This window comes from Hippopotamus amphibius, chromosome 6 (genome assembly GCF_030028045.1).
Source record: "Hippopotamus amphibius kiboko isolate mHipAmp2 chromosome 6, mHipAmp2.hap2, whole genome shotgun sequence".
NCBI classification, from domain to species: Eukaryota; Metazoa; Chordata; class Mammalia; order Artiodactyla; family Hippopotamidae; genus Hippopotamus; species Hippopotamus amphibius.
The window spans coordinates 74392937-74411736 of NC_080191.1; the positions used below are offsets into that span (position 1 = coordinate 74392937).

At 38.2% G+C, this 18800-nt stretch overlaps 1 protein-coding gene across 3 annotated transcripts in view; it reads left to right on the forward strand.

Annotated features, from left to right (window-relative positions):
- Nucleotides 1–12300, forward strand: part of CFAP206 (cilia and flagella associated protein 206) — a 31570-nt gene extending 19270 nt beyond the window's left edge. For 2 of the 3 annotated variants that reach the window (XM_057739155.1, XM_057739157.1), the window contains exons 8-13: nt 1169–1288; nt 2366–2564; nt 4125–4265; nt 6667–6860; nt 8768–8911; nt 11913–12300. In XM_057739155.1, coding sequence (XP_057595138.1) covers nt 1169–1288; nt 2366–2564; nt 4125–4265; nt 6667–6860; nt 8768–8911; nt 11913–12143 — 1029 coding nt within the window. In that variant the 3' untranslated portion in view covers nt 12144–12300. Of the gene's footprint in view, nt 1–1168; nt 1289–2365; nt 2565–4124; nt 4266–6666; nt 6861–7531; nt 8007–8767; nt 8912–11912 lie in introns of those variants that run through there. The other variant, XM_057739156.1, reaches the window with a different exon arrangement.
- Nucleotides 12301–18800: the final 6500 nt, after the last annotated feature.

The window sequence follows — 18800 nt, forward strand, 5'->3', positions numbered from 1 at the left end:
GAAACAACAAATGTTGGAGAGGGTGTGGAGAAAAGGGAACTCTCCTGCACTGTTGGTGGGACTGTAAGTTGGTACAGCCACTATGGAAAACAATTTGGAGGTTCCTTAAAAAACTACAAATAAAACTACCATACGATCCAGTAATCCCACTACTGGGCATGTACCCAAAGAAAACCATAATCCCAAAAGAAACATGGACCATAATGTTTATTGCAGCACTATTTACAATAGCCAGGACATGGAAGCAACCTAAATACCCATCAACAAATGAATGGATAAAGAAGATGTGGCATATATATACAATGGAATATTACTCAGCTATAAAAAGGGATGAGATGGAGCTATATGTCATGAGGTGGATAGACCTAGAGTCTGTCATACAGAGTGAAGTAAGTCAGAAAGAGAAAGACAAATATTGTACTCTAATTCACATATACGGAATCTAAAAATGGTACTGATGAACTCAGTGACAAGAGCAAGGATGCAGATACAGAGAATGGACTGGAGAACTCAAGGTTTGGGAGAGGGCGGGGGGTGAAGGGGAAGCTGAGACGAAGCGAGAGAGTAGCACAGACATATATATACTGCCAACTGTAAAATAGATAGTCAGTGGGAAGTTGTTGTATGACAAAGGGAGTCCAACTCGAGGATGGAAGATGCCTTAGAGGACTGGGGCGGGGAGGGTGGGGGGGACTCGAGGCGGGGGGAGTCAAGGAAGGGAGGGAATACGGGGATATGTGTATAAAAACAGATGATTGAACTTGGTGTACCCCCAAAAAAATAATAAATAAATAAATAAAATTTTAAAAAAATAGTTTTCAAAGGAATACCTCATTAATTTTATCTTTGAGGAATGGGAAAATAACAGCTCTAGAAAGCTGTGTTATAGGATCCACCGCTTGGGAATGCAGTTATACTGAGTATCAAAGAATACCTGTATACATTTGAGAAAAATTATAGCCATTGTATTTCACAAGATTCATCCATTCAGCAAGTGTTTCTGGAGCACCATCCATGTGCCAGTTTTGTTGCTGGTGTTGGGGACACCACGGGGAGCAGAATCCTTGCTCTCACTGAGCTTACCTTCAGGAGATGTTGGAGAGCAGGTACATAGAATTTTTGTAGTAAAATTATAAATATATTAATGCCAATTATGTTGTTTTCACAGTCAGACATAATTACTTGTGCTCAAGAAGTGGAAATGATGATGAAGCAGTTAGGAGCCCAACTGGAACAATTAAAATTGACTATAAAGTCAAAGACGGCTGTCCCAACATCACAAGTCTTTGTAAGCATTTGTCATCAACTTTGACCTTGCTTAAGGGTGAATGTAACTTCTAAGTCCTATAAAATTGGATCAGAAGTAATTTCAATTTTATTTAATTACTAAAAATATAATATTAGTTTTATATGAGTTGATCCTGTTCTTTTTGGTTATTTTGTAGTAATAATCATATAATCAGCATGTTGTAAGTTGGATGAGAGGATTCCCTTGGTAGGCAATTGCTGCTCAACAAAGTGCAGGTATATATTGTAATCACCATCATATCAGTATTGTCTGTGGCAACAAAAATAATCCATGGTGTAGTGCTGAAGGCATGTTTACAGTAGCTGCTTAGAAATTGCTTTCAGCAAAGAGGTGATGTAACATGTGAGCTTTCTGACAAGACAGATGAAATCAGTTTGTTTACCTGGCCTGCACTTATTCTGACTTTCTGATTATCTGTACTACCTTATGGGCAAATCTGGGAGCCCCAAAGAAGTACAAGATGCACATGCAATATTTTATAGAGTATTTTGAGTCTCTGATCATTTTCTGTAATCATTCCTAATATTTGATTTAAAAAACCAAGAAACAAAAGGCTATTCATATTAAAGAACTTTAATATGAATAAAAAATACTTTATGTCACTGACACAAAATCTTTAATTTGTAAGCTCACAAGAAATGGCCCAAGATGTATCCCTAGACTTTCCAAGGTCTCCTGAACCATAATTGAGCCACTTAAATCTATAATGAGTCATATTTAGCTTTTTTAGAAAAAGAAGATATTTTCCCCTAGACCTTTTGAGGTGAAGTGTCCATAAATATTTCTTAGGTGATCACATGTGTTTGGCTCTTTTGAGTAAACTAAGTTACTGCCAATCATACCAAAATAAAATGCTTTGAAGTACAAGTTTATTTTCTCATAATTTCTGAGTCCAATTTCTATTGAGATTCTGTTGTCTAACCTCATTAGACTTTCACTTGTCTTGTGGGAGAATTAATCTCTTTACAAACAAAAATTTGTACTTATTTTTAAGAGTAGAGCGATTTATACTTTTATTAAACATTGACATCATGAACATTTTTGTCTCTTCCTCAGCCCATCTTCGTTGCCCTTTCCAATCTGTGGACTAGCTTTCAGGATGAAACTGTTTTGATTAGCGTCCTCAGTAGTTTAGCTACGCATCTTGAGCCATTTCTGGGGGATCATGAACTCTTCTTTCCTGAGAAAGTGATGCAAGCTCTTCTTGATGGAGTGACTGTGAAAACTGACGTGTGTAGAGTGAAAGAGCACATGGGTAACAGAAATCATCCGCTATTGCCTCTTCCTCTCAAAGTTACCTCTAGAATAAAGTCACTCTTTCGTTTTAAAATTTTCAGCTTATATCTTTCTGATGAAGTTTTGAATACCTTTGTTGATTATAAGACTACTGATGTTCACTATGGAAAATGTGGAAAACAGAAAATATATAAACTGAAGAGTTTGCTATCCAGCAACAGCCATTCCTGCTGTTATTGTCAGTGTTTTGGTTCACAATGGTTGCCTGTGCTTATAGGTTTCTATTGTAGTCTAAGTGATTTTATTATTGGTTTGTAGTAGAAAAGAATGTTAATCCTCACTATATTTGTAGCAAATAAAGTTCCATTTCTTTGGAATGCTATTTGCCATATACCTACCCCAGATTCAGGTTGAAATTTAAAAATCAATAAATGTTATCCCTGTAAAACTGAGCTTACTTTAGGCCCTTTGAGAGATGCATTGATTCTTACAGAAAGGCTGTCATTATCTATAAACTCTTTTTTTACTTTTTTAGTCCCGTCTATCTTAATTAAAGACAACTCAAAATTCATGAGACATGTCAAAATAGAGTCTGTGATTTGAACTGTTGCCTAAAAAGAAAGCTTTTCCAGAAAGTGAAATTAGATAATTTACTCTCCAGTTTTCCTTTTTACATTCTATTTTTGTAAAAGCAAAAAATAAAAGTGTAGCAGTGATTTTCATTCTTAAATTATTAGTATACATAAAATCTGAAAACAAAATCAGAGAGAATCAAAAAAGCATCCTTCCAGTTAAAGTTTTTCCTATTCATTTCATTTTGTTAAAACAGCATTTCTATGCAAATACTAAATGAAATTGAAAAGTTAAAGTCACTTCAGCAGTAGATATTAAACTCAACCATATTGGCAAGACATGTCATTTCCTACTATGTCAAAAGTTTTTGTTCACTAGAGCACAATTTATCAAGTTACTGCTCCAGTGAATTGGGAGACCCAATGTTCTTTTGAAAGAATTTAATTTACATTCACCACATCTCACCACTGTTTGAGGCTTTCGGGCATATCATGGGAAAAAGAGGGAAGAAGGTGTCTTTTCTCCAAAGTATGCATTTACTTCCAGCTCTAGCCACGGGGTCACTTGTAGTGTCTGCTGTTTGGATACAGAGCCAGAAAGAGAAGTGTAGGTAGCATTGCAAAAGTGAGCACCTTGGGGGTCAGTGTTTTATAAATTTGCGTTTTTATTTGTGTGAAAAAAATTGGCAAAACTAGGAAAACTTTTTAGAAGTGTGAAGAACAAAAAAATATACCCCCTTGTTATCAAAATTAAGTTACCAAGAGATGTTTCCTTGACTCTTTCTGCTCAGAACATTCTTAACTGTCTCAAAAACTGACAGACCTAGTGTATAAGCATCATATTCAAGGCATTTTGCCACCTCACATATTATTGAGAGGTACGCTGTCTTGAATGAAGTTGACATCTCTGTTTTAGTCACATAGCAGCCAGTCTCTTCTGCTTATTTCCTGGGTGGTTTACTCTTCCCATTGAATAAGCTTTTCCTTGTCCTCCTCTTCCATTTTAGAAGATAGAGTGAATCTGGCGGATTTCAGAAAACTAGAATGGCTCTTCCCAGAAACAACAGCCAATTTTGATAAACTGTTGATTCAGTATCGGGGATTTTGTGCTTACACATTTGCTACAACAGATGGTCTTCTCCTTCCAGGTGTGTCATTAGAAATAATACTGTTCTCCCTTCTCCAGTTTTTTCTTTAAATGAAGTGCTCTCCTTGTCACTCACTTGCTCACTTTGTAAAACTTTATAGAATCTAGGAAAGGAGCCACAAAGATGATCTAAATGGAGCATTTATCTTTGACGTGCTCACAGCATAACCTGATAGACTGACATAAACAAGAAATTATAACACAAGCGATAAGTGATGGACTGTATATTTAATGAAATGTGGGTGCTACAATATCATAAAAGGGGGTTGACTCCTATGCCCATGAAGGATTTCAGAAATGTTACATGGCATTCCTAAAATGCGTCATCTTCCAAAGTGATTGCTTGAAAGAGCAACACTAGTTTGACTGATATGTTTATTAAAAAATATTCTTTGTCACTTTATGGTTATAGATCAGGATTTCTGCTTAAGTCAGATCCCTCTAAGGACATGGCCAGTATTTTATCACGTAAAATTTCTCCATGATGTGTATATTACTAGAGCACCAAAATAAAGAGTAAATCAGAAATTGTGGTGATGTAAATTATTATCCAAAAAGGGCTATGTGAATTGGGAACAGAATTATTACAAAGAATTATTGGGATTGTGTGTAGATAGGCTAGAGAACATACACATGGCCTCTTTTTTTTTTATGGTAGAGATTTTTTCATTATGGGAGTAAGAAAAGGCTTACCTTGGGGAACTGAGAGAACAGTATTCTGAGGTCCTGTGAGGGTCGCTGATACTGGGGAGAAAACAATTAAAAGCCATGAAGGAGTAGAAAGCAATGCAGTGGAGATGGTTTCTTTCTCCCCTTTGCTCTTTTTTCCCTCCTTTCCCTTCTCTTTCTCTCTCTCTCCACAAATAAGAAGGGAAGGGAGTCACGCGAGACACAACTGCAGAGAAACATGGGTGTGGGGTGACACAGAGGTAGCATGATGTGGGTGGGAAAGCTGTGGGCCAGGATCGGGAGAGCCTGGTTTCTAGTGCTGTTGTTCCATTAGAAAACAGAGTAACTTCCGGCACATCTCGTGTCTTTTGTGGACCTCAGTTTCCACATCAGGAAAAGAAGGACTGACTGGGAGGTCTGTTTGGTCCCTTCCAGCTCCCACCAGCTATGATTCTAAGAAAGGGGGAGAAAGAGAAAAGTAGAAGGGCTTGAGGGGCTTTGGGTTTAGAATCCTCTCTGAGTCAGCTAGTCCGGAGACTTTATTTCTACTTCCTACAATATTTTCTGGGCAGCAGCCGCTTGCACTGCCTCCGAGGAACCCAATAGGAGCCCCTCCTTCCTGGGGACTGCAGACCACAGGGCCTGAGTCCCCAGGTGGTGCTGGGGCTTGCCAGTCAGGGTCCTTTTCAGATGATGTCACTGACTTTACCGCCCACTACCTGCTCCTTGCGCACGACTCCAGCCTGGTTGGCCTTCTTGCTCTTCTTGAACATTCCAAGCCCATTTTCACCTCAAAGCTTTTGCCCTTGCTCTTCCCTCTGCTTGGACAGCTGGATTCCCCATAGCTGTACACCGCGCTCCCTCATCTTCAGCCTTCTCTGATCACCCAATTTAAATGATCAATCTCGCCCTCCTTCCTTTTTCTGTGTGTTTAACCTGCTTTGTTTACTTGTCTGTTTTCTGTAGCACTGATCACTTTCTGGCCTATGGTATATTTATTGATTTCTTTTCTCTGTATCCTCAGTGCCAAGAACAGGGTCAACAAATATTTGTTGAATAAGTGAAAGAATAAATAAGACAGTGTTACTGTTTCCCACAAACTGAGTGGTTACTTAATATGCCATACTTCATGTAGTATCTTTTCATAGTGGGAAATACTTCCTAACATGCAAATGTACATTTTGGAAAAGATATTTTATTTTTGTAGTTCTTACAGAATTACTTTAAAAATAATACTTCTTGTAGTTAGTTTAGTTTAGTTAAGGAGATTAGAAAAACCTGCTAGATGACTAAGTGGCTTCTCATAAAAGATTTTTAAACAGCTTATATCTGGATAGTGAAATATTTTTAGATAAAATCATAATGTAAAATTTAAAAATATGGGACTTCCCTGGTGGTCCAGTGGTTATGATTCCATGCTCCGTATGCAGGGGGCACAGATTTGATCCCCGGTTGGAGAACTAAGATCCTGCATGCTGCACCCTGACGGTGTGGCTAATAAATAAATAAATAAATAAGTAAATAAAATAAAAAATATAGAAAATAAATTTCATTTGAATTTTATGTAAAATATAATTTAACAAAATGTATAACTTAAAATTTCTAGTTGTAACGTTTTAGCTAAATAAAGGCATAAGTGATATGTTAAGAATGAAATGGTTCTATGGGTGTATTAAAATCATTGAATTACTTAGTATTTCATATCTAATTCAATTCCTTTTCTTTATTTTCAGGAAACCCAGCCATTGGAATTTTGAAATATAAAGAAAAGTATTACACTTTCAATACCAGAGATGCTGCATATTCATTTGCAGAAAATCCTGAAAGTTACATTGATATAATTAGAGAGAAAGCCAAAAAAAATGCAGAACTGATTCAGCTGCTGGAACTTCATCAACAGTTTGAAACCCTTATTCCATATTCTCAGGTAAGCAGTGCTGGCATTTTAAGAATTTATGACATTTAAAAGTGTAGTTAATAAAAAAAGTTAGATTTTGTTCCCCAGGTCCAGGCAGAGACAGGGTCAGATGAGGGCCTTTACAAGTTATCTGAAAGAAGTTCCCATCCGAAGATGGAAGCAAAGGAAATCAAAAAGAGTAAATGAAAACAAGGAGTCAAACTGATGAATTAGACTGGAAAAATCTGGAAGAGCAAGACTACATTTAGATAACTAATTGAAACTACAGTATTTCCTTATCTAAAATTGAAGGAGCTCAGCACAGATAACATAGCTGTAAAGTACGTTAACACGTTTAAATTGCAATAGTCAGAAAGGCCACGAAATGGATATGAAGGTGTGTTTCTGTATGTGTCTCTTCGTTAATTCATCCAACAGACGTTTACTGAGCCGCTTGCTGTGTGCCGGCCACGATTCTGGGCACAGTGAACAAAGCAGGAACCCCCCTGGGATCCCCTTAAACTTCTGTATTTCCTCATTTTCTTAGTCTTCGTCTCTCATTTGCACTGTTCACCTTTTAATTGCTCTTTCTCTCATCCCCTCTCATTTAATTTACCTCTTTTAAACTCACAAACTAAAACCCTGCAATACACAGTGTGTGAATGGTTTGTGTTACTTTTATCAACATCTTGACGATGAAGCAGTTGGATTTGGATACGACTGACTCAGTCAGCAGGGATCGCAGCAGTGACTGGTAAGAGGACGATGGGGCTGGTGGCAGGCGCAGAGGGAGGCCTGAACACTTGGCCAAGGAGACTGAGAACCGGCCAAGGACAGCGCGATCGGAAGGGGGCGGCTGTTGCCATTCTTGTTCTGACACCACGCTGCCAGTCTGTTGATGTGACACTCCAGCTGCCCTTTTAAGACAGCACAGAGACAGTGAAAGTCTAGAACCAGATAACCAGGAAGATGTGCTGTATGTAGATACTTTTCTATTAAAGAACAATTTCTCCCTACATATCTGGTTTTGTTTTTCCCTTTCTGTGCATTTAATCCTGCATATTTAATCCTTCATTGACCTCCAGTACCTATGGAAGTGAGTAGTCTCTCTCCATATTTCAATGCTGTATTCACTATTTTTAACTTGCTATTTATTTGTATAATATTGTTAATTATCTTTTCAGCATCTTTTTATCCACCTAACTATATCATAAGATCATTTCGAAGGCAAAAATTATATCTTATGCTAAATGGTAGGTGCTCAGTAATCATCTGTTTCTTGATTTGGGGAAAGAAGTTTATCTCTTCCCCCTCCTCTTTACTAGAACTTGAGTTTCTTAAACCTCTGCCACCCTTCCAGCAACTTCATTTCCAGCATAATCATAACTTGTTTAGCCTGGAATTACTGAATACTTAATATTTTAATACTGTAGTGAGCTTCTGGGTGCTTTTGGCAGAAAGATGCATGTATTCAACTAAAATGGATAATAATCTGTTTTGTATGCATAGTTTGAGTTTAAGATATTTTTTGAAGATGTTCTGATACTTTAAACGAATGTGATATAGACCTAATATTTAATAGCTGTTCTAAACTTCTATCCATTTCCAACAAGGTATTCACTTATGCTACCCATTGTGAAAATTGGAGAGGGGCATTTGACGTGGGATGAGTGATGTTAGGTTTTCTCCTTCCAAAATACACCTCCTACATTAAGTTCACAAAATCAGGCACAAATCCATAAGGCCCAGGAAAAGAATTACGTTTGGCTCACTAATGAAGAGCTTTCTTTTTTCTTTTTAATTTTGCTGGTGTTTACAGGCATGTTTCATGTTCTTGTTTTCCTAATGTTTTGTCAGTTTTAGCTAAATATTTTCGTTGTCTGTAAATAATGTTTATTTTTTAAACAAATATTAATTACAAAACTCCACTTCTTTAGATGAAAGAGGTTGACAAACATTATATAAAACCAATTACGAAGTGTGAAAGTAGCACACAGACGGATACGCACTTATTGCCACCAACAATTGTGAGATCATATGAGTGGAATGAATGGGAATTAAGAAGAAAAGCTATAAAGTTGGTTTGTAACACTATTTTCTAAAATTATTTATAGGTTGAGGAGTTTTAATATGTTGTTACTCATAGAGTTGGTAAGCTAAATTATTTATATAAAATAGTGAGTTCTACACACTTTTTTTTGCTGAAGTAAAAATAATTAGTATAATTTATAACTTTCCAGCTTTACATTTTAGGGTTATCTTCTAGTTTTAAGCATATAGAGAAATGTAGAAGCAGGAAGCTGTTCTCAAATTAATCAGCCAGTAAGTAGAACAATGACAGTTGCTATCTTTCTCTTTCTCTCTCCCTCTTTCTCTCTCTCTACCCTCTCTATTGATCTACATAATAGTTTTACTTTATTGTGTTAACCAGTGAGGTGCTAGTATTTAAAGCCCTCCAGCTTCCTCTAATCATTTAAAACATACCCTTCTCTTTTTTGGACTTTGAGGAGAACATTACTGCTCTTATGTCACAGATGTAGTCCCCTCTTATTGTCAACTTGTTCTCTCTAGACACTCATCTCGTTTGTCCTTCTGATTCTCAGTCATCTATATCACAATAGGTACCTACCCTTGAAGCCTGTCTTTGAAACTCTCATCCCTGTCTGACACAGTGGAATCCCCACCACTCATCCTTTTTTATAGTATCTGGTCATTTTAAACAACAAATATTTATAGTGTGAAGGAACAAACTCTTTATAGCTGGAGCCTTTTCTCAGCATATTTTATCCAGCTCTTTAACTGAAATCAGGAAATAAAGGAAGACTACTCAAATGAGAACAGAGGCTATTATTGGAAGCTTACTGTATCAAGGGCGTCAGTCACCATCACTTGCATTTGGCAGAGACTCCAAGTCCAGGAGAGGAGTGAGAAAGCTTTATAGTGGAAGGGGGAAGGCGTCGGTTTTAGTCTCTGATTGGAGCGGAAACTGGAGGCGGGCTAACTAGCAGCAGGGCATCTTCTGTGATTGGCTTGGTGAGCATATTTGGCTTTCTGTGGTTGGTCCAGAGATGGAAGAGGCAAAAACAAAACAAAACAAAACAAAAAACCCAATAAAAGTAAAAATAGGGCTGTTCTGTTCTGTGCTGATTGCTATAGCTACCGAGGTTGTGGTTTGGCTTCCAAAACTGGTTGCTGCAGAGGTTGTGGGTTAGAGTTCTGTGATCATATAAGGCCCAGCCTATGTCCGTTTGTATACTCAGTCTGTCTTTTCACTAACCACATCATTTCCCTTGCCGCCCTCTCTGGTGGCAGCTTTTCAGTCCCCTGATTTCTCAAGATAAGGAAGGTTCAGCTTCCTGGTATATCTTCCAGGTCATCGTTCCATTAGCGTTCTTACCAGTTACTCTTCTATAGTTCATGAAGCTCCCATTACCTGCATTCTTTTCTATTATCTCACTTGAGCTCATCAGATGTGTACTGGGTAACATATATATATATATATATGTATATATATATATATATATATCTCCTACCACCTTGTTCTTCAGGAACTAATAGTCTAGCAAGTGACATTGATACACTAAAAATATTTTAGTATCTCTTGGTAAGTGGTATAACAAGTGAAATAAAAGTTCTACTCCATTGACTTAGGTGACATTTTAAGTTGGTCTTGAGAATCAGATAGGCGAAGGAGAAGAAGGGAGTGATGGTTGGACAGCATGTCAGAGGTATAGGTGGCATACTAGGTCTAGACTGGAAATGTTAAGAGAATGGCGTGTGCGATGGGGCCAAACTTCATACTGACTGGACGGTCCCTTCTCATTCCTCGGCTTCATTCTGATTCCCACCTTAGATGGGACTATCCCTTAGAATCATAGCATGTTGAATGCCAGCTCCCCATATATTACTAGCATGACCTGTTGGTAAGAGAAAGCTGAGTATATGGCTTACAGCTGTAAGGGAAACCGCCCCTTCAACAGAGCTTTGCGATGTCTCAGAGGGGGAACAGCAAGGTCAGGATTTATTGAGACTTTGAAGGTCGGTTGAAGGCAGGGCTTTTAATGCCTGGGCTCGGTCGGGGATGGGTTGGGGTCTTGAATTGGGCTGGGTAAGGACCCTGAAAAGGCAGTCCAGGATGGATGGCAGTAGCAAGGTGAATCTTAAGGCAAGGGATGCAAAGAGTCCTAGGGCTTCCTTTTTCTGTGTGTTAATGCTTACCATGGAAGAGTCGATGCATCTTTCAGGATGCTCTGTAATGAAAAATCAGGTTGTTTGCTTTGGCAACAGTCTCTTGGAATAGTAGAATTATGCTAATGAGGACAAAGGAATAGTAAAGTCCTATTAACGTAGACAATAAGCTGAGTGCGGGAGACGTAGTTTTGGTTGTCAGTCACCTGTGGTATCTCAAATGCTGAAATGCTTTCTCTGATTCCAGGTCTCTCCTTCTTAATTCACGTGCTCTAATCCCTTCTGAGGTTTTTCCTTGGACTTTACCGCAACTCCAGTAAAACTTTTATTCTCTTTTTTTTATAAGCTCCTCCTTGCTTCCCAGCCTAAGTAATCTGTTAAACCTCATGTTTATTAGTAATAAAAGGAGTAAGCATAATGTAGAAAAATGTAAAATATAATCTGGAAACATCTGAGCTTTTTATATTAAAAGTCCTGGGTGAAGCCCATTTAAGTAAGACAATGGAAATGTTAAATTTTTGTCTTTTAAAACAATCAACCAAGAGTGGTGGAAAAATCCAAGTTGTATGACTCTCAAAGTATAATAATGAATGAATTTTTTTATGATTATATTAACAAAGAATTGAGCTCACTGTAAGTTTGAATCTGTATATTCTCTCTTTGGGTCCATTTTCATTATTTAATCTATTTTCCTACTTCTCAGCAGGGTGTTTATTTTCTATTATGTTCTACATTTTCTAATGTTTTCATGTTTTGTGGAAACACGCCATGTTGCAGGACTAATTTCTTTGTGGATTGAGAGGAAAAAAACAGGCAGATGTCAACTGGTACCTGAGAGTATTTTATTTGTTCTTTGAAGAAATGTTCATTCCTGTGTATTCTCTTTCTACTCAGGCCAATTTGCGTCGAAAAGTTACTCACTCGGTACAGACTGATCTTAGTCACATGAGAAGAGAAAATTGTTCCCAGGTGTACCCTTCAAAGGATGCTAGCACACAGTCAATGAGGGAAGGCAGCAGCCGAGTGCCCCGGCCCCAGATTTACATAGCTGGTCTCCGAGGGGGCCGTACTAAGACCACCTGTGGAGTCAAGGTGAACTTAACTAGAGCCGTTGATGAAACCTAGTTAGAGACCGCGTTTTTAACGTAGATACCACTAAATTTATGAACAACGGCAAATGTTTAAAGATATTTTTGCATCCATGAAAAGTAGCTAATTTTGTGGGGCTAGCACATTCATTGGTGGTGTGAATGTTTTTTGGGTTCTCATTTATATGCACTGTCAAACTGCTACAAGAAACAAAAAATTGTTTTCTGTAATACATTTTCATTCTATTAAAACTGAAAAGTAAAACTCTGTCCATTCCTCTTTTACTGGTAAGAAAAAGTTTGGCAGCATTAAGACTGAAATTATTAGATACTAATATATTGTAAGATGATTAGATATTAATATATGTAAGATTATTATGCCTGGGATAGAAATTTATTTAGATAACTTTTTACATGTTAATATATTACAAGATTTTTATTCCTGGGATACCAGTTTATTTCTAAAATCGTATTTAATGTTGAACATTAAAAATTTAAACCATAGTCAATATTTTTAGCTTCATTAGCTATTAAATGTAACACGGATTAAATTGATATGTAATAAGACCTCACAAATTTGGAACAGAACAAAGGTCCACATGATATTTTTTTTTAATTTTATTTTAAAAACATGTTTATTTTTATTATTTATTTTTATTTATTTATTTTGGCTGTGCTGGGTTGTAGTTGCAGCATGCATGTGGGATCTAGTTCCCCGACCAGGGATCAAACTGGGGCCCCCTACATTGGGAGCACAGAGTCTTACCCATTGGACCACCAGGGAAGTCCCACGTGATGGTTTTTAATATCTGGAAATTTAACATGGAATCTGGATTCTGGTCCTTGAAAAGATTGGAATATCTGGCAGCACTTGGCCAGCACTCCTATAACTAGTAGCTTTGCCCTTTCGTAGGGCAGGTACTTCTGGTTCCAATTCCTGCTGCCTTACGGGTCTCCTACTTCAGTCTTTGACCTATTTGCCTAACTCCATAGGCAGCTGTGTTTAGCGCCCCTGTGAATCACTGATAGCTGTGAACTTTAGAGCTGTTGTTTTGTTACTGCCTTACATACCCCTGATACCCACACATGGATAATGAAGGCTCTCAAGTGGAGGCACTGTTAAAACTTGCCTTGACGGCTGGGGGTGGGGGTGTTGTTTATATTTAGCACTTTTTTTTTTTGGCTTAGGTGACTTACTAAGGTGTTTGTATAATTTGTTATCTATGTAGGTTGTTACTTATGATATGCTTCAAAATCCATTTTCTTCAGATATTGGAAACTTCAAACAGATCTACTTCCAAGTTGTCATGATTTTCATACCTGTAGTTTAATTTTTTTATTGATGTATAGTTGATTTACAATGTTGTGTTAATTTCTGCTGTACAGCAAAGGGATTCAGTTATCCATACATATACATTCTTTTCCATTACGGTTTATCACAGGTTATTGGATATAGCCCTGTGCTCTACAGGACCTTGTTGTTTATCATACCTGTAGTTTAAATGTTAGAGCTAGGCTGGCTGGCTGTTGAGGCAAGGCCAGAGGGTGGGAGGGCTCTGTACCTGAAGGTGGTGGGATGGTTATAGCTAATCTAAACGTTGCAAATTCAGGAATGTCATTTACATGTTCTAACGAACCCTCCTTTGATTCTGCAAGATTCCTAAACACAAAAGGATGGCTGATAAGACCCCAGAATTTGGGGTCACCAAGTTAGGGCTGAAAGTAGATTTGCCAACTGAATAAAAATACCAAATACAATTTGAAAAGCTAAATATCAGAAAGTCATCTGGTAAGTGCAACAGAATGAAAAATAAAGGGAGCTAGATCAAATGGTCAACTCATAATTTTCCCAAGACCTGTACTGTATATCCAAGCCCCATCGCTCTCTGAAGATTTCCAACCCTATGTTGGACCCAGTGTCAGTTGGTTACTCCCATTTCAGCAGGTCACAGGCTAAACTCATTTTTTCTACCAACTTTGTTTCTCCCTCTGTATTTCCTTCTGTGGTCAAAGGCGTCACCACCTACTCAGTAGCATAAATTAAAAACTTCTTGTCTTTCTCCCACAGCGCCTACATGTAAGTAGTCATTAAGCCCTGTTGATTTGGCTTCAGCTTCCTCTGGCTTCAGCATGTCTTCCTAGTCTTACTGATGCTGTGAAATCCGTCTAGGAGAGCGGATTCATGAGCTCCAGAAGAAAAGGATCAATAATAAGTCGTTGCTCAGGTTTGAGTTACAGAGTAACAGTTTATTAGAGAAGAGTACAATCGCTTCTGGCACAGACACCAGAAGGGTGTGGAGAGACCTGAGAAGGCGTCTTACATGAGCATATTATACACCTTCAGAGCAGAGTTTATTACAGTCCCCACTTTAGGATTGATTATGTCTGTAGAAACATTCATAATAGTCAAAGAATTTCGTTACAAAGTCATCTGGTGACGTCCCAGGTAACCTCCACCCTAGAGTCATAAGAATCAGTCTTAAAGAATGAGTAAGGTTAAGTCATGTTCTTCCAGTTCTTCCACCCCTCCCCCAGCCAAGTCAGCCCCTGGAACTCTCATTACTGTTATTGCCGTAGTTTAGGACTTAGTCCTATTGCCTGACTCATCAGCATAATTTTTGTAACACACAAATCTGATCAGGTCACCTGGCTCCCTCCCCTACAACCTTTACTTCCCTTGTTTAAAAAGACACTTTTCTATTATCTAGGGGATAAAGTAAAAATGCCTCCACATATTATGTAAGACTTTGCACATATATCCATTCATCTTCCAGTTTCATTTTCTGCCCTCTCATGCTCTCTGCACACACTACACATAGGAGGCAAATGGAGCCCAAACTCTTTGAATATGTTACCGTCTCTAATACCACCCCTCTCTGTGCTTGTTTTTCACTCTGTCCCCTGGAATGTACTCCGCAGACACTCCCATGAAATCTGTTGATCAGATTTTACTTTTTCAGTGAAGGTTTTCCCCATCATCTTTGAGAGAATTAATGGCTCTTCCTTTGGGTTTTCACTGGATTTTATTCACACTCTTATTACAGCACTTGAAGTAAAAAAGGTTTATATGTGTCCATCTGTATTCTCCGTGTTAGATTGTGCATTTCTTGAGATTTGAACTGTGTTTCAGTCATTTTTATATCCCTGGTATTGTTATAGTATCTTGTTGGATCAATGAATTTTAAAAGAAAAGGAATGAAAGCAAGGACAGACTGGAAGCAGAGTATTGGTTGAGTGATTATTTTAATAGTCAAGATAGTAGTTCAGTGGCAAAGTAGTTAATGGAAAAGTAGAGGGAGAAAAACAGAGAGGAAAAGGGAGATCGTCAACTTTGGGGAAGCTGGTGGAAAGACAGTTGGATAAGCAGGGTTGGTATAGATTTTGGAGGACTCTGAAGCCCAGCGGAGGAATGTGTTGCCTTCCTGTAGTAGCATATTAGAAAACCGTGGCAGATTCTTGAACAGAAGATCCATTGTGGGAGAGAGATACTGGAATTGGGGAGACGGTGAGGAAGGCGTTACAAGAGTTAGGGCATTGTGGTAACGGATAACATGAAGGTGCAAATGTGAGATTTCATGAAGGGAATCTCACATTCCAGGAAAGGGAAGGGAAAATGGAAGTTTCTACTCTAGGGTTTCTACCCTAGGAAACAGAGGATATTGAGAAGAGGAACTGGATGGTCAAAAAAGATAATGTGTTCAGTACTAGAAATTTTGAGTTTAAGAAATGGCAAAGATAGTGAAGCAGAGGTAACTGTAATTTGATCTGGAGAAAGATAATTTGGGGGGTCATCCCCAACGAATGGGGATGGAATGAGGAGGAAGATATAAGACAGAGGAGCAGTCAGAAAAGTAGAAAACGATGTAAAGGAATCTCTGTGATTATTGGAAGTAAAGTCTAGGTCTGCTACTTACTAGCTGTGTTATTTAATCTCTCCCTGCTGCAGTTTCTTCATCATAAACGTCGAGTAATAACAGTTCCCAACTCATTGAATTGTTGAGAAGATTAAATGAGTTAGTTAACAGGTGTAAAGCATTTGTCTGGTAGGCACCTTGTCAGTGTCAGCCAAGAGAGGAGAGAAGCCCCGATTTCTGTTTCCTAGCTCCTAGTGCCTAGAATAATGCTTGGCACATTAGGGCTTTCAGTAAATGTCTGAGGAATAAGCACAAGAGGATGAGGAATGGAGTTGGCAGCTGCCAAGCTGTTGTTTTTTTTTTTTTAATTTTATTTATTTATTTATTTTGGGGGGTACACCAAGTTCAATCAACTGTTTTTATACACATATCCCCGTATTCCCTCCCTTCCTTGACTCCTCCCCCCTCCCCGCCCCAGTCCTCTAAGGCATCTGTTTTAACAGAGTTGACTGGAGTAGAAATAAGGTGGCAGCCAGTGAAGCAGAAAATTGTAGAACTAAGTACAGAGTACTTATCAGTGACTGGCTGGAAAAGAGAGATGAGATTATGGTAACTAAAAATGGAAGCAGAGGCAAGGAAGAGTTAAGCTCAAATAAGAAATGTTTAGATACTGATGATTATTACTCGTATTTAATTCTTTTGGTTCAGACTGAATTTTACATTGTATTTTTATTATTTATTTAGATTTAAATATCTTTGTATTTTTATTATGTATTTATTTAGTTTTTTATTTTTTAATGTGGACCATTTTTAAAGTCTTTGTTGAATTGGTTACAATACTGCTTCTGTTTCTTGTTTTGGTTTTTTTGGCCACGAGGCATGTGGGATCTTAGCTCCCTGACCAGGGATGGAACCCTCACCCTCTGCATTGGAAGGCGAAGTCTCAACCACTGGACCACCAGGGAAGTCCCTCTCTTTGTATTTAAAACAAAATTTTTAGTTCTAAAATGCAACAATTATTCTGGCTTGTCTCTAGTAATTTTATACCACAGGAAAGAGTTTGTAAAATAATAATAACCTAGCAAATTGGTTTGGGATGTTTTCTTAATAGCAGAATGAGAGTAATATGCTTAATCTGCATTTGTCTGCACAGTTCTTTATAGTTAATGATTTACTATACTTTAAACCTTACCACTTTTAATAACATATTATACAGCTGTCATATTTGAACTACAACCTCCTTAAGCCTTTTGGTGTTTGCTTCCTGCACAGTCTTTTTGTTTAATGAAGTTCACACTTTATATATTTTGTTACTAATGGAGATAGTAGTGGGCTTCCTTTCATGCAGTTCATTGAGAGAAGGGGAGCTCTGACACCTAAGCAGAGATAGAAGTGAGCAGGTATTGAGACAAATACTGCAGTTTGAGAGTGACAATCAGGAATATCACTGGGGTCTCGAATGCAAATAGCAACTGCTGCTGTAAGAGTATTTCATCATCAGGCCAATGAGCTTAGTTAGGGCTCACATATTGAAGATGGCTGCTCCTTGCTCTAACCAAGGTTTTTATAGAAAACCAGGCATACCTAAAAGAAACACATTAAATGGATATTTTGTCCACCAAGATTTAGGATAATTAGAAATGAGAAAGTAAAAATGAGCTTGAACTGAGAATAAAAATATCTGCTTGGCTATTCATTGGGCTGGGATAACGAATCCAGAAATCCCAGCTACAAAGTTAATAGGAAAGAACCTATCTCTCAAGGATATGCTACAGTTGTAAAATATAACAACCCCCTTTTTTGAGTGTCTACTTTCTAATTCACTGAAAAATTTTGTTCTCTAAACTCATACACATTCAATATTGCTATTGAAACTGTATCAGTAAGAATGAAACACTCCATTCTTGCTTGAAGGATTTAAGTCACTTTGACACAAAGAAGCAGCCTCAGTTTCCAACCCAGGTGCAAAGCCTTCATTAAGGGGCTCCTGAATACCACAGTCCACATCTATAGTAACTTGGGAGTTTCCAAGAAACAGGATCCTGAGACTATTCTGCAGTACAGATCTGATGTTGAGTTTTTCACATTCAGCTGTGCCTTGAACCTATCAAAATACTACTTGTTTTTAAATTTCACCCAAGTCCATCCTTCCCCCGGATTCTGTAACTCTGTCTTTTCCTTTGTTTCCTGAGACCTCCCACAGTTATTCTGGTGGGCAGTCTCTCTCGCTGGAATGGGTCAATAACCCTGACTCTGACTATAGGTTTGTGCTTGGTGGTTTTGGGCTGATCAGGTTACAAGATGCATCAGAATCTAGTCAAGGCTCGTGGCAATGGAGTAGAAAGTCTTCGCAGGCAATGAAAATTTACAAGAAAGATGGGGTTCAGCAGCATGATATGTGAACCAGAAATGCCACAAAACCTTGCCCCACCCCCAAAAAAACTGGCCCCAAAGCATTTTACCCACCACCCTAATTATGATCAGTGTGTGTGTATGTAATACTTTTCTCCCCTAGAAAGAATCATAGTTTCGTGAAGTGTAGTTGATTCCATGGCCTAGGACAGGGAAAAATCAAGATTGGCCTGGAACCTGGAACCCTGTTGCCAGAAATCAAAAGTGCTTCAAAAAGCTTGTGCAGGGCTTCCTGGGTGGCCACAGTGGTTGAGAATCCGCCTGCCAATGCAGGGGACACGGGTTCGATCCCTGCTCCAGGAAGATCCCACATGCCTTGCTGCTTCTTCACTATCAATGCATAAGTTGTTACACCAGTAAATAAATATGAATTTCTTTAAAAAAAAAAAAAAGCTTGTGCAGATTTAAAGGAGTAGGCTTACAGGGAC